Source organism: Perissodus microlepis, chromosome 13 (genome assembly GCF_051167445.1).
Source record: "Perissodus microlepis isolate ML-2025 ecotype Zambia chromosome 13, ASM5116744v1, whole genome shotgun sequence".
Classification (NCBI taxonomy): domain Eukaryota; kingdom Metazoa; phylum Chordata; class Actinopteri; order Cichliformes; family Cichlidae; genus Perissodus; species Perissodus microlepis.
The window spans coordinates 20,902,935-20,926,676 of record NC_140473.1 but is presented as its reverse complement, the minus strand read 5'-3'; the positions used below and the strand labels follow the sequence as shown (position 1 = coordinate 20,926,676).

Here is a 23,742-nt window from a genome sequence, read left to right as displayed (position 1 = left end):
CCTAACCTGCTGAATAACAGGTTATATTCATAATAAGTTTACCACCTACTCATCAATCACTTCTCTAAAAAATAGTGTGTCCATTCCTGGGAAAGTTGGACCTCAGTGTGCAGGCAGTAAAAAAAAACAAGTTTAGTAATTTCTGGTTTTATATAAAACTTGCATAGCAACACTTACGATTTTGAGCTGTTTTTTGTTATATAATTTTTTTTACTTGCTCTTAGACCCTTTAATGACAGGGGGGCTGTAGCTTCAAATAATAGGGCTTTACTTACCATTTTATTCACATAAAAAAAAAAAACCCTGAAATAATAGAATATGCAGTTGTAGTTATATGTTTGTCAGGCTTTTCTCAACCCTTGTCTTAATAATAGAGGTGTGAGCCTGATAAGTTTATTAATTTACACAGTCGGCATCTATGTCACATTTTTCCAGTCTGACAAAAATGTTTTGAGCACACAAATATCCATACAGCTCTGCTATCGCACACACAAAAACACCCTGCTGCTTACAGCAGCTGCGCTCATTTAAAAAATGGTAAATGGCCTGCATTTGTATAGCGCTTTTCTAGTCCATAGGACCCCAAAGCGCTTTACACTACATTCAGTCATTCACCCATTCACACACACATTCACACACTGGCGATAGCAAGCTACATTGTAGCCACAGCTGCCCTGGGGCGCACTGACAGAGGCGAGGCTGCCGGACACAGGCGCCACCGGGCCCTCTGACCACCACCAGTAGGCAAACATGGGGTTAGTATCTTGCCCAAGGATATTTGGCATGTAGCCAGGAGGCAGCCTGGGATCGAACCACCGACCTTCTGATTAGTGGCTGACCTGCTCTGCCACCTGAGCTACAGCCAGAATTATATGTTTAACCACTTTGTATTTTTCTAAAATTGTAGTTTGATTGCCATAAAAATAATACTAACAATGATAATAATTATTATTATTATCATAAAATTGTTATTACAGTGTTGCCTTAAGATACAAAATTAAAAACAAGATCAATTATAAAAACACAATTTATGCATTTCTGCTGCAGGTAGACCTGTTTATGTTTCTAATTACCAACACTGAAACCTGTCTCATCTAATTTTCAGAAAATATATCTATAAGAGTATTTCCACAAATTGTCAAACTATTCATTTTATTAGCCAAGTAGTACTTTATTACAATTATATGTCAATGTCCGGATTCATGGGGATCATTTTGGTTATGTATCGTTGTCTATGGTCTCCAGCAGGTGACTAAGGATTACGCTCTGCAAAGGGTTTCTGGATCATTGACATATAATGACATAACAAGCTCCTTACCAGAAGGGAGGCGGGACATTTGGACTGACAGAGAGACAGACTGGGAGGAGGCCGTGGCTCTTGACACAGGTCAGGAGAGGCCTGACACACTGTACTGGATGGTCATTGGCTGTGACAGGGCGAAAGGGCGGGGCATGGGGCCCGACAGGGGTAGATTGTAGTTGCTTCATCCGTCATATCACCCCCATGGTCTCTCCTGCTATTTGCCTGTCTAGTTTTGTCTGTCATCAGTCTGCCTCAACGTAAATGGGTGCATGATTATAGAATAACATTCAAAAGCAAGCATGAAAACCTTTTTTAGAAAATGTGTGTCTGATAAACAGTTATGTGCTTATTTGGCTTCTCTCCCCAGTCCCATATGTATGTTCCCCGTCTAAAAAAAAGGAATATTTGAAAAGATTCTTCAAAGTAATGTGGCTTACTTCAATTAACTGACATTACCTAATTTGTCTCCATTTACACTTTAGTGTCTCACATAGTTTGTGCGTCCATTAGAGCCTGTCTTGTTAACAGCTGATTTTTTTCATGCCAGAGTCACCTCCTGCAGATGTGTGGTCACGTAATTGTGCAAAAAATTTAAACACTTCTGCATGAAGTGACAATTTCCTTTAAGTCCGTGTCAGTGAAGTGGAGGCGTTACCTTTTATGACACCATATTTAAGATTTACTATTTGAAGGTAATGTCTTTCAAGATGTCAGCTGCTTAAAAATTTGAGTACTTTTTTAATTCATGCTCTGGTTTCTTGAATGATGCTGAAATAAGCCAGTGTGTCATTTCAGCATCCTTCAGAGTCATATAAACATTATTAGATGTGTGTTAGGCTTGTGTAATTGATGATAGAATAGACTACATTGCATGTATTGAAGATTACTAACTATAAAGCTTATGATGAAAGGACTATTATAACCTGTCTTTCTCTGTCTTCTTTCACTCTCTATTCTCTTCTCATTTCTTCTTTTAATCTTTTAACCCCTTTTCACTTTGCATTCATTTTCACTTATTTTTTTTATCACACTCCTCTTTGATTACATTCATGCTCTCCATTCCATTAAAACCTCTCTCCACTGTCTTTTCTACTGCCTTCTTTTATTCTATGCACGCTCTTTGGCTCTGCCTTCCTTTCAATCTATTTTTAGGACAAAGAAGTGAACCTGGAACAGGTCCACCAACGTTTGAACAGCCTCCTGGACGAGGACTTAGCCCACAAGCAGCTGCCAGGTCAGTCTATAGAGATCTCTGCCCTGGACATTGGCAGCATGCAACCCAGCCAGTCTCTGGAGGCTTTGTCTGTTCGGGATTACCCAGCCCATCGCGGACCACCGCCACTCTCTGTGACCACCTTCCTCCAGGAGGGTCATGGGGCAGGAAGGACACTGGGCGTGTCCACTGGCAGGACCTTGCCCCTGCCCCTGAGCAGTGCCACCATGCCCTCTATTCGCTGCAAACACAGGGCACCCAACGGAGGGCTCTTCCGGCAGAGCCCAGTCAAGACACCCATGCCAATGTCCTACCAACCAGTGCCAGGAGGACCCATCCCAGAAGCCAGTGAGGCCAGCCACGGGACATCCATTTAAGCAAGCCGAACATTCACAGACACTCGAGCTCAAACAGAATAGCGAAGAGCTAAACAGAGTGCCGGCAGTGTGACGAGCTATAAATAAAATGCTAAAAAAAAGGATTTTTACTACCAATGAGACAACACACGAAAAGACACAAAGACTTTAATGTACATATTTGTAAGTACAAAGCGAGAGAAGCAACATTAAAAAGTGTATTTTGAATATTCTCAACAGTTGAGTTTAAAAAACAAAAAAGTATTAAAAAATGACTGAATGGCTTTGTAAATTTTGTTCTAAATGAATAAAGGTGACAATTCTTTGTGGTTGTTTTCTAAGTGCCAAGTTCAAAGATGTTTTCTTTCAGATCATTAACTGAATGTACTGTGAGAATTCATGACAGACATTTCACACTTAAAACACAATGGAAGAACTGATTTGTTTCATATGAAAAAAATAAAAAGTATAATACAAAAACATCCAGATTTGCGTTTGAATATATTATTAGAATATCATTGTCACATTGTCTGTATGTTTAAGTGATCACCGACAGAATTGTGCTTAATGGAAAAAATACTGAAGAACTAGAAACAATAAATTAGTTTTTAGATCAATATTATTAGTTTGTTTTACTGGATTTTTCCTTAAAATAAACTGGATTTAAGAAAAACTATTTGCAGTAATTTATACTTGACGGGATAGTGTTCACCCTTTTTTGTGTGTATGTAGAAAGACAGTCAAGTCAGATACAGGGTTAAAGACATGTAGATGTGCAGGTACAAGCTAAAGTGTCCTAAATAGTAAACCTTGTGTGATATTTGCTCATTCGATGTGTAGAAATTGAGCCTGCAGTCTACCTGAACAAATGGCGTTGAGTTCAACCAGTATGCGGCGATAAGGCTAAAAGAGAAAACGTAAATATTTTATTGGCAGCCTTGTGAATCTTTCATTTTCCAGGCATAATCGTATTCCCATAACATGGAATTGAAATAAGCAGCAACAGATAAACTTGGTAAATTCAGACTTTTTTGCCAGTTTCAAGAACTACCCGCATATACAGATGTAATGTAAAAATTGTATTTTCATAATAAAAAACAATTACTAAACTTTGCAATTCCCCAAGTGCACAAAGTTACAGGATACCTTACAAAAGTGGGTCCAGCAGACTCCCTCATAATGTCCTCACGATTTCCATACACCTGTGGTCCTCAGGGGTCAAAAATGTCCCCACTTCATTTGACTGTTTTTTAAAGTATAAATTGTCAATCAATTCAGTGTTACATCTTAGTTTTACTTAAGACCAACACATTAACACAAAATTTACCCTACATTATACATTTTAGGGCCACCAGGCCTTGTTTACATAAAGTACACTCAGTTTTTGAGCGAAAATAAAACGAGACAATAAAATATTTAATTGTTTAGATAATTTTGACTATTTGTCTAACTACAGAGTGCTGTATGTTGAACTTTAGTAAGAAAGTTTTTTTGAAGCATTTAAATTTTTTAAATGGCAGCACATAATCACACCTGTGGTCTTCAGGGGTCAAAAATGTCCCCATCTGGTTTGATTGACACTTAATTAATATGAAGTGGATTTTCCCCCCACTTTTAAATTAAAACTTAATTCAAACATTTTGACACTATTTCTTTATTCCATTTCAAATTTATGTCTGATAAAACCTCATTTAAATGAATTTTCCTTTTTGGGGTAAAAAAAAAAAAAAAATTAAATCATCAGTTATTGTGATTATCATTTCACAACCAGAGTTGGTTGCTTTAACAGTAAACAAGTTGTTACAGGTGATTGTTTTCTTTTGGAAACCTTCTGCAATGTTAGGGACAACTTGCGTGTCCTGACTGCAGGCCAGACGGTCTGCCATCATACACTAGCATGTTCCATGTACAGCTGTACCTGGCATCACATACTGCCCATGTTTTTATCTCATAGTTCCCCGGTTGGGATGTTCTGTTGGAATGGACAGAGTCCTCTGAAGGGGACTAGGCGCTCACACACAGTCCCATCAGTACCTGGATCTTACATCAACAGCAGGAGAAACACCCACTTGTTCCAAACACCTCAAATGGGAGCACGTTTGTGTCATGAACGACGATCATCTATTGTGTCTTTATCAAGAAATTATATCCTTTTTGCGATTCTGTGATTAATCTTGTGTCAGCATGAAAACTTCTCTACCAGACTCAGGATGTCATAAACTGGCCGTAGCGACTCTACTGGACTCTACCCACATATGCCTACAGCTGCATTCGATCCATTATTCTTCCTCTCTTGTTGCCCCTCCTTGTTCGTCATTGAGTTGGCTGTAGAGCAGGTCATCTACTAATTTGATGTTTGTTGGTTCAATCTCTGTGTGCTCTAGTCTGGAGTTCTTACCAAGGTGTCCTTGGGCAACTTCCTGAACCCCAACTTGGTCTCTGATGCATCCATTGGCATGTGAATGTTAAAAAGCAGAATACAAGCAGAATACACTGTGTATAACGCTTTCAGTACTTGAGTAGCAAAGCAACTAAAGGAGTATGGGACCTGGCATATGTGCTTGGACTGTGGTAGATTGTCTTTCTCTGTGGCACATGAGAGAGTCATGCATCGTCTGTCACTGGGAAGATAAAAGACCAGATCAATGTTTCCTCACATTACTGCAAATATTTCTGTGTCTCAGCCTTCTTGCTTGATTCTTTGTCTTCATCATAATTGAAATGGAAGATGTGTAGTCCTCTAACACATCTTCTATTTCAGTTTCACATTCTGAAAATTCAAGAAACTTCAAGAAGCCCAGTCACTTTCTTTCCAAGCTCCCCAGACTACCATGTCCTGGATGCCTGAGAACCTATTTGAACATTGTTCAGATTCTTCATCACTTTCCTTCACTTCATAGCCTTCTTCCACTTCTGCAGGTGGGTGATGTGCTTTTTCAGAGAAAGGGTAGCATGTGATCTAAATATTGACAATATTTTCTTTATCTTCTAACCCTGGATCTTCCTGAACATTGATTCTTCCTTCTGATTATACTAGAGGACAATATATGCATTGTCCTACTGGTCATTACTTTGCACAACATGGTAAAAAAAAAAGTATGCTCACAAGCCTCCAGTGCAGTGGAGGTTTGTGAGCATACATTTTGTGTATGTATTATTGTAGGGTCTACCTTACAATATGAAGCACCTTGATGCGACTGTTGTTGTGATTTGGCGCTGTATAAATAAAATTTAATTGAATATAGAGCACCTGCCTCCTCATTGTGCTGGCTGCCGTTGTTGTTGTTGTGGTTGTTATGACCATTGCTTGACCCCACACATCAGTGATACAAGATCAAAGATGTTTGAAAGCAGTATGGTGTGAAAATATGGGCCTTTGCGACACTTATTCCAATCATGCATAGCATAGTAATGAATAACTTCTGTTATTTTCAGACCATTTGATGAATAAAAAACACATTTTTGATAGCAAAAGATTTCTTTAGAGGACAAAAATGACCCAAGGGCAACGCAAGAGTAAAACAAATGTCAGGTACTTGCAGCATTTTCAAGCATGCTTATAACTTTACCTGATAACGGAAAAACCTTATGTCTTTTCCATTCAACTCCATGATTTTCCCCGTAGCTGCTTTGATCCTTTCAATGCTCATATCAAGGCTGCCAGCTTGTAGATGGCTATGACCTCTGGATAGCTTTGTACACTTTGCCTTTATTACCTTCTTTATAATGACCATGTTCAGCTGGGTGACAGTGATTTAAGTGTCTGATTAGGTTTGATGTTACAAATGTTTTTCTAGTTGTTCCCCCCGAGTTTACTTTGGCAAACTGTGTCTTACTCACTCACAGTGAAGCTCACTAATGACCACGGCCACATGCTCAGAGCCTGTGGCTGGGAGTGCGGTGACTCTTTTTCAAATACAGCTTATTGCTGATATCTATTATAGTATATAAGAGTGGTGATCCCTGTTCTAATCTTGCAGACTCATAAAGGAAACTCCAGCAAGTCTGTTGTTTCAACCTCAAGCATCAATTTCCACTAAACCAAGCAAACCAGGCTTTTAAAAGAACAAACTGGGTGAAAATAGTCTTCTAAAAAAAAGCAATGTGATATTTCTTGTTTGAATTTTGAATTAATCATTTCCAAGGAGTCTGTTAGAGACAGAGATTATAATCATACTGGTGTACAACCACACATGCAAATGTGGTCCACCAACCAGTGCACCAATTTGGCCCCAAACACCCTACTTAACACCGATATTTTAGTCAGGTTGTAATTATTTTTCATTTTTAAGTGCTATGATGATAATAACTGAAGCATACTCATGGCATGATGAGGGGATTGTAGACCATTGTCTGCCCTCTAAAACACACAGAGTCACCTTCTACTTTTCTAGTTAAGGCAGAACAAAACAAATGAAACTTCCTTGAGGAGTCACTACTGCAAAAGCAAGGACATGAACCCTCACTTCAAGCACCCCCCTGCTGTGTTGACTGTTGTGTCAGCTGGCCTGATTTCTTTTTTTTTCCATGGAGGAGGAGTGCTTGTCCAAGATTTCTATCCAAGGTGGCCCTACTTCAGTGCACTGTGACCCTAATGATAAAAACTTCAAAAAGGAAGTGAGGACTTTAAAATTGCTTCCCTCAAGTTTGAGAGCCACTTGCACTTCAGCATACTTGAACCAGGAGATCTGTCTGTGCTTATATATGTGTGTTGAGATTGTTGATTTGCCCTCATCACCTTTCCTGTCCAGTAATCGTGCCTGCCAGTCTCGTATGCGATGTTGAGCAGAGCGTCAAAGTATCTATGGCAGTGCTCAAAGGAACTACTGACCTTGTTCTGAGAGCTGGGCCGGGTCCTGTCACAGACATACTTCCCATTTTTGCCTAACACAAACAGTCCACTGGGACAATTTTATGTCATGACTCATTTTATGACATGACCTTTTTCACCTCCACATCTGATACAGCACATGCAGAAGCTCTTTCTCGCTTTTGGACAAAAATCTAATTCTCCAGGGGAGCTACTTAGATTATTTTCACCACAAGAGATTACTCATACTTTTATCTTGAAGACAAGTCCAAATTTTAAACATTCCACAAGGCATAGTGAATTAAATGAATATGCATATAAGGAAAATATCTTAATGAGAAATATAGATAATGTACCATGTGTTAATGAAAGTCACAAAATGGATGAGTTTTACATGCAAAACCAATATCTCCATCAGTTTTTCACAAAGCACACCATCGCAGGAACAGGGACTTTGTAATTAAACAATTTTGCCATACATGACTCGCATGAACAGTCTGTATAATTAGCTCGTGTGGGCAGTGTAGGCAATCTGCTGTAAAATAACGTCTATTCTCCCTTCGGGAAGATCACTGACCGTCTGTCCAAACTGCCTCTGCAGCCTTATTATCCATTCATTGAGCCATCACACCTCAAACTGCATGCAGGGCTTTCACCTTCTTGTCCAGAGGAAAGCTGTTTGTCTTTTTTGCCCCCTAAACTTTTAATTTTGATAAGTGATTTGTTTCTACACTTGCCATAAAAATATCTTTTTAGCTACTGAGTGATGTAAACCTTTGTATGTTGTCATTAGAAACAATTTTGCTGTCTAAATAGTTTTACCTGTTCTTAGTCAGCAGAGCAAAGTGTTCTTTTGGTGATGTACACTTTGAAGGCCCATGATTGTACTACAAAGCATGCAAAATGCAACACAACAGTTCTCACCTTCAAACTTCCAGCACTGTAATGTATTCAAAAGTTTTAGGGTTGATTATTTTTCCCTATAATAATCCTGCTTTTTAATAGCCAACTATGTCTAAAATGTATACGCTTTTGAAATTTAGGGGATAATTTGCAATGGTCTTCCAATTTTTTCAACTCTTTTTCTGTTGGCAGTCTCAAGATTATTGTGCACAGTACTGTAGGTTACCCTTAAGGTAATCATTTAATGTAAGTTTAAGTAATATTCATTAACAGCAGCTGTACAAGGTTAAATTTGTTTAACAAGGGACAAAAAAATATGCAGAAAACTCTGAAGATCAGAAGTTCAGGCCTCAGGCAATTTAAACTGCAATAATTTAGCATGCATTACATTTCATAAAACACTAGCTTTTCCAATAAAGGCTTATTTTGCAAACAAATGCAGTAAATGTTTCTATATATACAAAGAGTGTCTGGTGCTTTCAACCTTTAGAAAATCCTTTTCATCAAAACTGTCTTGATACAATACTGGAACTATTTACAGGACACAACTTCTGATGACCTTCTGATTTAGTCAATTTAAAATTCAATCCAGGTTTAGTGATAAGTAAGGAAACTCAAATGGCTCTTTCTAAACCACTAAATAATAATGTTCGCTTTCCATTTTTCTCACAATGACAGCATGCAGATGTTAAGCAAGTTTCTTTGCTGGATGAAAAGTCAGAGTACCACCAAGCAAGTCACTCTGAGTCTAATAATATTAAAGCTGTTTAGTTAATATTCCAGGTATTTCACACACCACCAGAAATATTGTGCGTCTTATAGTTAGAGAACAAAAAGCGTGTGGCTTTATCCTCCTCTGCACCAAATTTCACGGTAAGCCATCCAAAGACTGCTGTGCTAAGATATTTCCATCTGGACCAATGTAGGGAGCCCAATGACTGACAGAGTGCCATAGTCTCAGTGGAGCCAGAGGGAGGTGAACCAACCGACTACACAGCTGCCCTCATGAGTAAATTAGTCAACCATTTCCTAAAGAAGACAAAAACAAATGTGCAGTGTGATGATGGAGAAGCACATAATAGTGCCTTATTGTACACCAAGGTGGGAGGAATGTGCTTTTACACTTTCTACTTGTGGGACTCAGAAGCCTAAACCAACTGCTTTAAACAAGGGCAAAATGAAAATGGCACTTCATTCTTGGCATTATAATGAGAAACATTACTGCTTCTAAAATTTTGAATTTTTCATGAAGCAAAAAGGGCCTCTCCTGTCAGAGTGCTGATGTTACACAATATTATTTAATATTGGGAAAGTGCCTTACTATTAAATTATGTATTATTCACTCCTATTAAGGTATTTGGTGGCCCACGTACAGTAGATGCTTCTAGATCCAACTACTTGCATATAAAACATCCAAAAGTTTAAAAACAAATTCTGCACATTAGTGTTGTGAAACAATCTGAAAATGGCTTTTTCAAATTTGCTACCTAAATGGTAACAACTAACCTTTCAGCTGAAGGAAATATATTTGATTCTTGCATAACATTTATTTAAAGCTTACCTTTCAAGCTCAGTACAACAGCAAAATATTCAGCATTTGGGACTATAATAAACAGAACTATGGGCATCAGTATATTTAAGAAATAAATGGTTCTTTACCTGAGGGTTAGGACAGGAAGTGTGCCAAAGTAAATTAATCTGGAAGGTCCTGACATTAGAAAAGGCATAAACAGAAGAAAAGCCTACAGCAGGATAAACAACAAAACCAGGAATGCTCCATTTGGACCTTGGGTGGCAGGAAAAAGCCACCATGCAGAGAAGGACCACTGTCCTGCCAAAAAGCACCGTTTTTGTTTTCTAAACATTTTGATTCCTGTTTTTGTTTTGTTAAATCACTTCCCGTTTTTCTTTGTCTCCCTCCTCTGCCTGCATGTCATGTCTCTGTTAGTTACATCCTGTTTGTGTTTGTTTTTTCTATAATGACCATATGTGGTTGTTTTGGGGTTTTTTTGTTCCTTTAATTATCTTTTTCAGTTTAACTGCTCTGCCCTAAATGATTCAAATGCACTTTATACTTCACGTATACTTTGTGTTTGAGATCACATTCACAAATGTGATCTCAAACATTTTCTGATTGTCATACTAGTCCAAAAACTAGATAACAAGAAACCAAATTAAGGAAATTAAATAATATACTTTATTTATTGAGGGATTTGAAAACTTTAAATATCTGTGAGGATCCAAGATATGTGAACCTCTAGGATTATCAGTGAATTAAAATCAAGTGTTTTCAGTGAACAGAGAAGCATTCACACGTGAGCAGTAAGCCCACCTTTACTTCAAGAATCAAAGTCTGATCTCACAACACATGTCTACACGTGTGTTATGGGACAAAGAAATAAGATTTGTTCAGATTTCTTGTCTTCAAAAGAAGTGGTTTTGATTCTTATCAGACTGGAAAATGTTACAGAAAAGGTTGAACTCCACCAATCACCAGTTAGACAGACCAAGAAGAAATGACAGAAATTCAAAACCATTGTTATCCTCCTCTCCAGAAAAGGTCAATAAAGATCACTCCAAGAACAAGGTGTGTAATAACTTGACATGTGAAAGAGGATCCCAGGGCAACTTCTGAAAAACTAAAAGGCATCTCTTCTTTTGAATGTTCATGTTCATTAGTCCACAGTCAACACAATGCTGAACAACAATGGTGTGCGTGTGCTACAAAAAGAAAGTATTGCATTTAATTACTATTATCAAGTCCCCTGAAAAGAATAACCTTTATCCTCCTAAAGCACAGTCTGTGTGGAAAAAGACTAATAACTTATTCCTTTCTACTGGTGTAGAAAAACAATAAAAGCTAACTTAAAAAAAATAAATAAATTACCTAATATTTACAAGTAAATTGGCTCCCAAAGATCACTTATCAGACTACATAGCTGAGGTTTGATTCGATTTGAAAGTCAGTGCTGAATAAACAGAAAAAACTAATCATATTTTGTTTCAAATGTTAAGTTCTGATTGCCGCAGAGAAATGCTCAAGCATCATTTTTGACATTAACCAAGTTCACTATGAGAAAAGTACAAAATGAATAGGGATAAAGCTCTAACTATAGTTTCAGTTGTTACCATGGTGTATAGCATCCAATAAAAAAAAGTCTAATGATTCTTTTTAGTTCTTTATTTAACGAAAACAGGTGCTGTTGTTCTTTATACAGCAATATATAACAATATATTTTGGTTTTGTACTGTTAACTCAGAAAAAATGAAGGAAACTTAAACTTAATGAAATTGTGATTGATGTTTATTTTTGTTTTATGAGACATAAAGAAAAAAAAAAAGGCAAAGCCCTGAGAGGCCAAATGGACTGCAACTTCAGAAAACACTTGCAAAAAGAAAAATGCTGCAAAAAGGAAAACGCTGCAAAAAGAAAGACGCTGCACTGCAACTTCAAGAAAAACGCTGCACTGCAAGAAGAAAAACGCTACAAAAAGAAAAGCGCTGCAAAAGCACACAAAGCACAACGGAAATAGGAAAAAAGACAACGGAAATGTTCCTGGGGAGACAATAACCCGACGGACCAGTTGCACGAACCAAAACATGCTAACCAGTGCGCTAGGACTGGGACACACTTCAAAGAAGTGGAGGAGAGGTAAATGTGTTGTAATCTCATGATTCTAATAATACTACAGATATCTGGAATATACATTCAAAGATAATTCTAACAAAGATAATGTTTTATGTAGGCTTAGAAATGAAGCTTTTTTAAACTCGAGAACAAATACTAATAAGTCAAAGTCATTAAGGAATATTGCAGTTAATGTGTTCAGGTTTTCATTTGGCATTGTGTCTTCATCAGGCAATGTATTGTCCATATTGTGGAATCCAGCTAGTGGGGCAAATTGGAGTTTTTTGTGGGTCCTGTGGAACTAACATTCAAGTTTTAGCACCTTTTATAGAGAATGGTAAGCACTTCACTTTCCTAAGTTCTAGTATTTATTGCTCACCTTTTAATTGCTTCATAATGACTTATATACACCACAGTAGCGTCAGTAGTGCGTGTTTAACTTTTTTTGGGGGGGGGATTATTATTCATGTGCCATTCCAAAGTACTATATTCATTTCCTTATTCTAAGGTTTTTGTATTGTTAAAGACTCTGTATGCAAAGATAAATCAGAATTCCAAAAACCGTAAAGGCATGAACTGGTAGGTACTAAGAACTGTATTCTGGTTTAAGCCTGCCACCGGTTCTACGGCATAATTTTAAAAACTAGTTTATGACTTAATAGGACATATGTACACAGTGACGAAATTCTTCTAACTTCTCTAATTTTGCTCATTTTGAGTTGTCAGCATAGAGGTCTTAATGAGAGTGATAAGTCCTGAATCCTGGTCCATGTTCTTTGAGCTTTTGCTGGCCTTTATTTAAGCACACATCAAGAAGATTAAATACTTGAGTCATGTTTATTGAGACTTGTTTCAGATGTGGTATTTTTTTTAAAAAAACACTTATTAAGTGCATTTGTGGATTCCTGTGGTCGTAATTATCTTTTCATGTTTTCTCTTCAACCTTAGGCCCAGTCTCAGTCACAGACATCATCAATAAGTATTTCTCTGAGGGCCATACATATGAAGTGATCCTGGATTTTCTTGAAAACAAGCATAATATTTGTATGAGTCTGAGAACATTAAAGAGGAGGCTAAAAGATGCTGGAATGACTAGAAGGACTGACTTTACTCCCACTGACATTGTCATTTCCACTGTTACACAAGAACTGAGAGGCTCAGGTCAGCTTCTGGGTTACAGATCCATGTGTCAGACACTGCGACAAAAGTATAATCTGAAAGTTAAAAGAAATGATGTAATGCACATACTCTCAAGACTAGATCCATATGGTGTTAAGCGTCGCTGTAAACGCAGGTTTGTTCGAAGAGGATATTTTTCAGAAGGACCAAATCAAGTGTGGCATGTGGATGGTTATGATAAGCTGAAGCCCTTTGGTGTTGCTATTAGTGCATGTGTCGATGGATTTTCAAGGAAAGTTATGTGGCTCAGCTGTGGCAGCTCAAATAATGACCCAGGTATCATTGCAAAATATTATATGGAGTGCTTGTCACGGTTTGGTCAACTTCCAGCATGCCTTCGTACAGACTGTGGCACAGAAAATGGCACAATGGTAGCCATTCACTGTGCTTTAAGATCAGACCATGGAGATGAACTTGCAGGAGCCCACAGTCATATGTATGGTACCTCAACTACAAATCAACGGATTGAAAGTTGGTGGTCTTCGTTCAGAAAGCAAAGGTACATGGCTTTTAAAATATATTCTGAAACTAAAATTGAATGGTTCTGAAGGTGTTTCGTGGTCAGCGATATACTTTTTTTTGTGGGTGGGGTTTTATACTCAAATATTAAATTACAGTCACAAACAAACAAAGAAAAACATAGTCAGCTACACATTTTTCTCATGTGATGCACAACTGCTTCAAAAAATATAATAAATGGTGTGGTATACCAGTGACATTTGTTTGTATTAAAACAACACACTCAAAAAGAAAATCCTACTCAGACATTCCACAAAAGTCCTAAAAAGGAACTATAAAAAACAACAAACAAACTGACATTCAACATTTTAATAAATTATTATAAATCCTAGAGGCAATGGCATCAGTAAAGATTGATGTATTTAAAATTGAGTAAAATTTATTCAAATTTGTGTGCCTATGTAGTACCAAACTAACATCTAGATCAAATAGTTTACCTGTAGGGAGTCATATAAATAAAAGAACAAGGGATTCTTCAAATTTGAGAACTGTAATATGAGTAATATAAGAACATTGATCCAACATGACAGAAATTTGTTAGAGGAGGTCATTCGTTTCAGACATTTCTTCGACTTTGTGTGCCAAAAAAAAAAATACTGATGTTTTCACTAGCTTTTGGATTTCTGTGTGTTATCTAACAAGTGATAACAGCTTCAGTGTTCATGTAGAAACAAAATAGTACATTTACATGGACAGACCTGTATATTACAACTTTTCTTAAGTTCAACCGCCAAATGCAGGAATAACAGAAGGATTAATCATTTTGTTAAATTTTGTTATTTGTGTGAAGTTGCTTTTTTTTTCCTGCAGTGCATTGATGAAACACTTCAGAACATGTGAATAAGCTTTTCTTTGAACGAAATTGCGCACATTTCAATATTCTTAAGATTATGACTTTTTTTTAAAGAGGACAATTACATTGAATTACTTGTGTTATTAAATTTTATATGCCTTGTCATTCCACCATTAGAACTCAGTTCTGGATTGAACTCTTCAGTGACCTGAGGGAGAGGCATCTTTTCAACGGCAGTCATGAACATAAATGCCTTCTACGATATGTCTTCCTCAATGTCTTGCAAAAAGAGCTTGGCGAGTACAGAGATCTCTGGAACACTCACACCATCCGACCTATGCGCCAATCTTGTTGTCCATCTGGTAAACCAGAAGCCATGTATCACCTGCCTCATAGGTATGTATTTAGTCCATGTATTTTATTTCATAGTTTTACTAAAATTTTTCTTCCTCAGTATAGTGTATTGTATGTGCAGGATACCTGTCCAGCTTGCTGTTATTAAACCTTTTGTTCATTTATAAAATGGTTCAGGAACAGTCCATCCCTTATGTGCACTCTTTTCTTTCTTGACCTAACCACTTGAGTTAAGTAAGCAGTATGTCATTTAGGTTTAACAATTTGCCCTAACTGTTACTCACAGCAGGTATTACACACACTTTAGCAATTGAATAGTGTGTTTTGTTGTTTTCACCTTTTTGCTGAATAGAAATTAAAGCTGCTACTTGTGTTTTGCCATTAGTTCTGTTCTCTGACTTCATGCACATACGTTTTATTTTTATATTTTTTTCCAAAAAAAAAAAAAAAAAATGTTAGACAATCATTTTAACTTTGGATCACATCTTGGCTAAAAATGACAAATGTAGATATATGCATAATGAAGATTCTTTAAAATCACAATTTCCAGAACTGACTTTTAATTATAAGATTGACTTTGCGCTTTTGCTGTAACCTTGAAGGATAGTACATGGAGAAGTGACTGAATTTGTTCATTTTTCTGACTGACCTAAGGTATGGTGGAAGAGAGTGTGGATTCCAAGTGCCTCAAGAAATCCTGCACCAGTTTGATGACATTCTACCTGCTCAGTACAGTCTATGTGGGGACGACAATCTCCAGGTTCATTTCACAAACTTGGAAAGACAGAGTGGGTACAATTACCACTGACACTAATTGTCACAAACCAACTTTAATGAGTATTGAAAAAAATAGTACCATAGTTTTTATATAAATAGTTTCACTACCGTCAACTTTTCAGTGTGTACGCTTTCTACCTGAAGAAATCAAAAGACCATACTGTACAAAATAACTTGTTCCTTTTAATTAGGTGTTGTAACAAACACGTTGATTAATTTGGAGATCTGTTTTACAAACAAAGGTTTACAAAAGCATTCAGCGAGACCTGTATTTATGTGGGTTTTTCTTTTTTTTTTTTTTTTTTTTAACTCCAAGAACAACTTGCATATCTTACAAAAAAATGTAATCAAACACTATGGGTTTATTGTACTTATTCGAGATATGAAAGTTACCAGTTTTCCTTTTGCAACTCCTCTCCCTCAGCATCTGAAGAACTGCTGTCAATAACGACAGGTGCATAGATATTGGTATAGATACTGTCAAAGGAGAGTAAAAACAGAAGATTAAAATACATTTTATGTAATAGTAATTCTGGCTCTACATTTGGCTGGGTTAGGTCTGAAATACTTCACCGTGACTGAATTTGCTCAAGTTATGGATTAGATAGAGAACCTCTATAATTAAAAAACAACAACAACAACAAAAAACGGTTTCACTGAGCTTATTACTTTATAATTATTTACAAGATATATCATTTCATATTTTTTAAATTTTAGAATCACAATCAGAATCATAATACTTCATTGATCCCTAGGGGAAATCATGTAATTTTATAACTTAAGACTAACTTGTAACTTGTAGTATGTTCTCCTGATGTGGATGCCATTTGAGATTCTGTACCACACTGAACCTTCAGCATAAACACAAACACAACACAATACCATAACAACTGCAGATGTAATGGCATGCAAATGAAACTTAACAATTAAATATGCAACATTGTTATACAAAAGAGTATTATGTACTTGCACATCAGATGTTTGGGATATTGAAGTTGACCTATAAAATATAGATCCAATGATAAAAAGAAAATGTTATAAGACATAACATGCTTTTGTGGCCATCAAATGCTAACATTAAAGTGTTAAGAACATTAGATGTTTATATACCTGCCACAGAGGCCAGATCAATGTGCTAGAAGGTAGCCAACTTACCGACGTATAGGCTCTGGTGTACTGCTTTCTGGACTTGACCAAAGCTGTCAGATAAAATCATCAAACACCAAACTCGTTGATTATGGCTGCTCAGATTCTTACCACTATATATACACAACGATAGAATGATATTAGTCTTATATCCAGACATTGAATGCATTATGCCGGAACTGAGAGCACTAACATCTCGAACTAATGAATCCTTGAGATTTACATACCACTGTGTCAGAGAGGGGTGACGTAACGGGTGGTACCCTAACGATAACTTCATCATCCTCCTCAACTTCTGAAACACTAACATCTGTGGGAACGTATGAAATACTTTGGTTAAAATCTTCAACACAGTAATCTTTAACAATATGAGTATAAAAAAGAATTAATGGCAATTATATTTAACTCACATTCTGACAAAAAGTCCTCAAGTGTGCAGACAAATAGTGTAATTCTTTGGTAAGGCTTGCCAACAGCCTCTTTGTAGAGTTCAATCGTAAAGGGTGTGTCAGTTCCTGGAATATTTTTTATTTGAGAGCCATCAGGGTAGAGCAGGATGGATTCTACATCTTTCATATCTTGGTTGAAAGCTTTCAATTTTTTAATGGCAGCACCCAACAGCCTCTCAGATGACCAGCTTGGGTCAACATGTAATGGTAGTGATTTCCCTCTTATGGGTCTCATGCCAGTCCTCTTTTTGTTCATGATCCCAACAGAAATCTAGATTACATTTTAGGAAAAAAAAGTGGTCACATATTAGAAAAGTGTTGTCAGACAACAGATTAACATTTAAAAAACTTTGTATTTATACCTTCACTGTTTTCTTTGATTTCTTTTTGGATTTTGAGAACATCCTCCTTTCTGCCTCTTTACCTTCACGGTACTTGAAGAACTGCTGAACAACTGTCTTGGCTGAACAGGAAAAAAGGGTGAAAGACAGAGAGACTCTTTATTGGTCTATCGTTGTTTATAATTCAAAAGCAAACATGAAAAAGTCATTATTCAAAAAACATATGAACATAATGCACAAAAAAATCTACCTCTTCCCCACAGTCACATCCAGCAGAAAAATGTCTTTGCTTTCAGAAATGCAGATTTATTAGTCACATGACACCTGATGTCTATAGTTTTCCTTTTTTTTTTTTCATTTATGACACTATCTGTAAATTACAAACACCTGAACAAATCTTGCCCTTTTAACTTTTTTCCGTATAGAACGAGTTACAATAGCAGGAAGTTCAGAAAAAATTACCTCTTGAGTGTTCTTGTTCTGTGGAAGCATCTTTAGCTGGTACAAAACTTATGTCTTTTCCATAGGAACAGCAAAATTTTGTCAAGTTCTCAAACTGGAATCCACAGAATGGACAATACATCTTAACCTGAAAAACATGAGTTGTATGATTTTAGCAATTTATTTTACAAAACAGTCAAATATATATATATATATATATATATATATATCTATATATATATATATATATATATCTGCAGCTCCGAACTGTTGTAAAGGGACCTTTGGCTAATACGTGGGGTTCAGTGTCTGGCTCGCACCTGGAACTAGCTTTACAGTTTTGGTCAACTTTGCTAGCGAGAGACAGAGAGAGGCGTTGAAAGGCAGCTTCAACCGAACTTATTGTTTCGGAGGAAAACACAAACACATTGTACAGTCGAGTCTAAACAGTGTACTTACATCTGGACTCGTCAGGCACTGTTTTTGGCTGCAGTGGTTATTATTATATTTACATGCTTCCATCTCCCTTTTCTGCTAGGTGAGAACTCATACTTTTCCACTTTCCTTTTTCTCACTCCCTGGCTCACAGAAACTTAACGTCCATTCTCCCTGCAGCACGGACTACATGAGGGCACATCCTTTATCGCTATGCCTGTAATACTCTGCCTATTGCCTTCATATTAACTAATTTTTTGAACAATAATTATTGAAAATATTTTGTCATGTCATTATACTGCCGCAAGTAGAGGTGGCATGGGCCGCGAAACTGAGACACAGGCATTAGAGCTTAATGCTTGTTTTGTTTGGGTTTCCACCAGAGTGGAATTAACAAAAAAATAGAGAGGGCATAGCCTAACATACGAAATAGGAAAATAATGATGTGTAATCTATTTATTTCAACAAAAAAACTGTATTCTGAATACCACCTATTTACACAGTAACTGTAACGGAATACAGTTACTCATATTTTGTATTTTAAATACGTGAGTGTTATATGTATTTCGTTACTCCCAAACACTGCAAACATATCTGTAGTATTATTAGAATCATGAGATTACAACACATTTACCTCTCCTCCACTTCTTTGAAGTGTGTCCCAGTCCTAGCGCACTGGTTAGCATGTTTTGGTTCGTGCAACTGGTCCGTCGGGTTATTGTCTCCCCAGGAACATTTCCGTTGTCTTTTTTCCTATTTCCGTTGTGCTTTGTGTGCTTTTGCAGCGCTTTTCTTTTTGCAGCGTTTTTCTTTTTGCAGTGCAGCGTTTATCTTGAAGTTGCAGTGCAGCGTCTTTCTTTTTGTAGCGTTTTTCTTTTTGCAGTGCAGCGTTTATCTTGAAGTTGCAGTGCAGCGTCTTTCTTTTTGTAGCGTTTTTCTTTTTGCAGTGCAGCGTTTTTCTTGAAGTTGCAGTGCAGCGTCTTTCTTTTTGTAGCGTTTTTCTTCTTGCAGTGCAGCGTTTTTCTTGAAGTTGCAGTGCAGCGTCTTTCTTTTTGTAGCGTTTTTCTTTTTGCGGTGCAGCGTTTTTCTTGAAGTTGCAGTGCAGCGTCTTTCTTTTTGTAGCGTTTTTCTTTTTGCGGTGCAGCGTTTTTCTTGAAGTTGCAGTGCAGCGTCTTTCTTTTTGTAGCGTTTTTCTTTTTGCGGTGCAGCGTTTTTCTTGAAGTTGCAGTGCAGCGTCTTTCTTTTTGTAGCGTTTTTCTTTTTGCGGTGCAGCGTTTTTCTTGAAGTTGCAGTGCAGCGTCTTTCTTTTTGTAGCGTTTTTCTTCTTGCAGTGCAGCGTTTTTCTTGAAGTTGCAGTGCAGCGTCTTTCTTTTTGCAGCGTTTTCCTTTTTGCAGCATTTTTCTTTTTGCAAGTGTTTTCTGAAGTTGCAGTCCGTTTGGCCTCTCAGGGCCACCGTAGGGGGGGTTAGGGTTAGGCCCAGTGTCAAACAATCCCGTGACTACATGTTCAATATCAGAAGCAAAGCTTACATCTGGCAGAGGTCTTGTAACTCAGCCTGTTCACGTTAACGCTACACTTTGTTAAACTCTAATGCTTGTCAAAATTAAAAAATGCGTGTCTGGTACATATAACCTTACATAACCTTTCGTTAAAACTTCAGACCATTCTGTTACATTGTAATCACCATTGTTAATAATGTTTTGCTATGAGTCTGAGTGTTTTTCCACTCTTACAAACACACACTCTCAAACTATGATGAGCATTTTATATTTCTGCCTGGATTTTGTCTGTGAGTGCAACTGCAGGATCTCAGTGAGGTGTTAAATAATACTTTAGACATTCCAGCTCTATAATCGTTTGGTATATTTTACATCTGCTGCTATATAATGCTTAACTATAGTAATTAAATACTTCTAAAATTCTTAAGGCGTTGAAATTTGGGTGATCATTTGTAAAAGTATTTCTGTTTTATGTTTGCAGGCTAAAGATTACTGTGGACAGTACTGTCAGTTGCCCTTAATGTGATTATTTGATGTAAGTCTAAGTAATATTTAATAACGACAGATGTACACCGTTAGCTTAGTTTAACATGAGGGAAAAGATCAATCTCAAAGACAAAGCTCAGTCTGAAGATCAGAGGTTCAGACCTCAGGCTGTTTAGACTGAAACAATTTTGCATGCATTACTTTTAATGCCTCTCATTGTGCCAGTGAAGGGTTACAGGTTAATTAATGTGATAAATACAGCAGGTGTGGTTATATTTACAGTTTATTCATTTATATTTGGAGTCTCTGGTGCATTCTACCTTTTTAAAATAAATTATATCAAAGCTGTTTGCATGCTATCTTGATGCATTATGGGAAATACACGATATGGACAAAGATACTGGGCCACCTACATGTTACACCCACACGAGCTGCTCAGCCATGTAAACCTATGCTGCAAAGGTCACAATGCAACAATGGTAGCTTTCAAGCTTGCTCACAGTGACAGTGCTATCTAAATGACAAAGTTTGCCATCATATTTAGAATGAAATGTAAAATAAAAAGTCGTAGCAAATTTTTAAAGAAGCCATATACAGGAAAATGTGGGGAAAGTCAGTAATTTAGTGAATTACTTGTTTAGACTTTAATCAGTTATGCTTTCAGTTAATCGTCAGTACATTAAATACGATTCAATGTGATGTCTTATTATTATTCTTGTGGCGCAGTGGCGAGCCAAGCTAAAGCAGCTCCTGGTATGTCACTACAAAAGGGCATCTGATACCTTGCTCTCACTACATCACACAGCCATCAGTGACCTGTACATGGTTTCTAATGGGATTAATTAGGATGAGATAATGACTGTTGTGAGGCCAAAAAATGCCCTTAGAGCTAAATAGAGTCAATTAGCAAAAAACCTATCATTACTGCCACAGATCCTGCTTTTGATAACAGGAGGACTTTTGTTTCTGGGGGACTTTTTCTTGTTTTGGGGAGCATCAGCAATTTTGATGGTAGTTTTTGTTCCTCCGCAAAGACTAAAAGCCTTAGTAGAAAAATCGTCTCAGTGCTTTTTGTTTGCACATCTTTATAACTCTTTGTCAGGCAGCAGGACTACTAAAGAAAAAAGCTGCTTACAAAATGTCTTGAAAAGTGGTGGAACATGTGTAAAGAAACAGCCAATTACATTTGGATGGCAATTCAGAGTATTTTCTTTATATGCTGTGTGACATTGGCCTTGCTGGAGGATTGCACTTTTCAAGTACTTTTTGTGGCAACTTTGTTCTTTCTGTCTGGATGAATCACAGCCCTGTACTAAATCCACCCTTAATAATATCCTCATTAGGCAATTTATGCCGCATGTTTTTCCAGACAACTTCAGAGAAAGAGCTCTCTAGGTTAGCTGTGTAGTACCCTATGCTTAAGTCAAATAAATATGGCACATCCATTTTTTTTGCCCTTTATATTGCTAGAAAACAGATTAATATTCATTATGAAGCTCAATATATGTGAAACTGCCTGGCTCATACCTGAGCATAGCAGTATTAGCTGTGTGATAAACAACTTCACTATTTGATAAATAATCCAGAAGAAACAGAGGATCCCGACAGAGCTATGAAAGTTTTATGCCCTATGCTGCAGAGGCCCTTTCTCTCCCGGAATACCAGACATAACTCGGGGAGCCAGCAGAATCTCAATATTCCTCCATTTCTTTCCACTTTTTCTTTCTCCTTTACCATTTCTGTCTCTTCAAATCTCTCTAAAATGCTTCTTTCTCTCTGGCTAGATCAGTTTTTAGTGTTTGCAATCAGAGAAATGTTTTTTTTTTCCCACTCATACTTGGGGAAAAAATATAAATATTCCCCTCTGCTCACCAACAGGTTGTTGTTCACCCACACAGCATGCTCTGAGTCTCTGAATAGTTGTACCCTACAGCCAACTAGTTAATCAGGATGCTATTTCTAAAGCATGGGTGTCTGATGCAGAGGAAGTAGTACAGTTAATTGTCCAGAAAAGGGTATTTAATAGGCTGGACTGCTATTTTTTATCCAAATGACAGATTGTGTGACCATCTGGACAAAATAAAACAGACGTCAAAGATCCATCATTTTACTGTCTTATTACTCATTCTACCACAAACTCATTGTTGCTGTCTGTAAGCCTTATTCTGTCCCTGTTCAGTCGCATTCAGTTATCTCATGGCAATAATATATATTTCTACTATACTACCTATACATTGTTGTTATACTTTAAGACGTTATGACATATTTTAAAGCACATGACTTATGTAAAGAGCATTGTTTTATTTGCAACTTGGAACTTGTTCAGAGAGATTTAATCACCACTAAAGGTGTAACAATTATTTAATGAATTGCTTAGCTAAGAAAAAAGGAAATCAATAACTGACTGATTCAGAACAAACAATGTGGATGCTGCATTTCTGTTTTATATAGCTGCATACTGAATATTTTGTGGATTTAAACTTTTTGTTGAAGAACACGAAATATATGGAGCATCTTCCATTCAGGGTTGAGAATAGCAGTGCATTGCTGATATTAAACATAGATTGTGCTATTAAGAGGCAAGACCAAACTGGTTGTGAAAATGCTGTCCCAAAGCTTTCTGTAATTGGTTTCCTGATTTTCCCATGCATTACAATAACATAATTAACACGGGTTTCATTGGCATTTGTGGAAGACAAAAAAATCAGACGGCAACAGACAGAAACCTTTTGTTATAGATTGAGTTCATGTTGTTGATATTACAGAGGATAGTAAGCAAGTGAAGGAAGAGGAACAAAGAGGTCGGAGGTTCATTCAACTCCCCTTTCAGGCAGTGAAAAGAGAGCTGTTGGCATTTCAATGGTAATTTTGTATCAGTTGCCTATAGCTGCCTTATTCTCTGTTAAAGTCGTCTCACTGGCTTTATTAAAGTCTGCAACCATCTAAAGACAGAGGAAAAAACATGTGTTTGCAAATCTGTTCTCAGTTCCATCGTGTAAAATCTCAGGGTACTGCAAAATAAACAATTGCCTTTACAACAGTGCTAGTTGCATGTTTTGGCTCCAAGTTACCTTACCTGAATCCAGGACCTTTGGTTGTATGGTAAACA

General features: G+C 37.1%; 3 protein-coding genes across 7 annotated transcripts in view; 2 read left to right on the top strand and 1 right to left on the bottom strand.

Annotated features, from left to right (window-relative positions):
* Positions 1 to 3,354, top strand: part of grid1a (glutamate receptor, ionotropic, delta 1a) — a 260,539-nt gene extending 257,185 nt beyond the window's left edge. The window contains exons 16-17 of one of the 3 annotated variants that reach the window (XM_084947990.1): positions 1,249 to 1,387; positions 2,456 to 3,354. In XM_084947990.1, coding sequence (XP_084804116.1) covers positions 1,249 to 1,387; positions 2,456 to 2,868 — 552 coding nt within the window. In that variant the 3' untranslated portion in view covers positions 2,869 to 3,354. Of the gene's footprint in view, positions 1 to 1,245; positions 1,388 to 2,455 lie in introns of all 3 variants that reach the window. The other 2 variants (XM_084947989.1, XM_084947991.1) reach the window with 2 other exon arrangements.
* Positions 3,355 to 12,057: 8,703 nt separating this feature from the next.
* On the top strand, positions 12,058 to 16,109 carry LOC146375111 (uncharacterized). Of its 2 annotated transcripts, XM_084949590.1 has the most exons (5): positions 12,058 to 12,237; positions 12,445 to 12,550; positions 13,162 to 13,891; positions 14,882 to 15,100; positions 15,713 to 16,109. In XM_084949590.1, exons 2-5 carry the CDS (start codon positions 12,448 to 12,450, stop codon positions 15,864 to 15,866), a joined length of 1,206 nt encoding a protein of 401 aa, XP_084805716.1. In that variant the 5' UTR covers positions 12,058 to 12,237; positions 12,445 to 12,447; the 3' UTR covers positions 15,867 to 16,109. The 2 variants fall into 2 exon arrangements, with proteins under 2 accessions (XP_084805716.1, XP_084805715.1); XM_084949589.1 differs by lacking the exon at positions 12,058 to 12,237 and having other exon boundaries at positions 12,330 to 12,550.
* Positions 16,110 to 16,201: 92 nt separating this feature from the next.
* LOC146375110 (uncharacterized) lies at positions 16,202 to 18,354 on the bottom strand. Of its 2 annotated transcripts, XM_084949156.1 has the most exons (8): positions 18,234 to 18,354; positions 17,793 to 17,893; positions 17,392 to 17,701; positions 17,209 to 17,291; positions 16,991 to 17,034; positions 16,802 to 16,835; positions 16,625 to 16,686; positions 16,202 to 16,312 (listed from the first exon to the last, which is right to left on the bottom strand). In XM_084949156.1, exons 1-8 carry the CDS (start codon positions 18,352 to 18,354, stop codon positions 16,225 to 16,227), a joined length of 843 nt encoding a protein of 280 aa, XP_084805282.1. In that variant the 3' UTR covers positions 16,202 to 16,224. The 2 variants fall into 2 exon arrangements, with proteins under 2 accessions (XP_084805282.1, XP_084805281.1); XM_084949155.1 differs by having other exon boundaries at positions 16,625 to 16,835.
* Between the last annotated feature and the right edge of the window lie 5,388 nt (positions 18,355 to 23,742).

Bases quoted from the DNA above. Each gene is read 5' to 3' on its own strand.
- LOC146375111 (XM_084949589.1), top strand. From the start codon at position 12,406: ATGTGTTCAGGTTTTCATTTGGCATTGTGTCTTCATCAGGCAATGTAT. The intron at 12,551-13,161 runs GTAAGCACTTCA...CTTCAACCTTAG, and splicing joins AGCACCTTTTATAGAGAATG to GCCCAGTCTCAGTCACAGAC. The intron at 15,101-15,712 runs GTATGTATTTAG...GACTGACCTAAG, and splicing joins ATGTATCACCTGCCTCATAG to GTATGGTGGAAGAGAGTGTG.
- LOC146375110 (XM_084949155.1), bottom strand. From the start codon at position 18,354: ATGTATTGTCCATTCTGTGGATTCCAGTTTGAGAACTTGACAAAATTT. The intron at 17,035-17,208 runs GTATGTAAATCT...TTTATCTGACAG, and splicing joins CACCCCTCTCTGACACAGTG to CTTTGGTCAAGTCCAGAAAG. The intron at 16,313-16,624 runs GTTAGTCTTAAG...CTCCTTTGACAG, and splicing joins GAACATACTACAAGTTACAA to TATCTATACCAATATCTATG.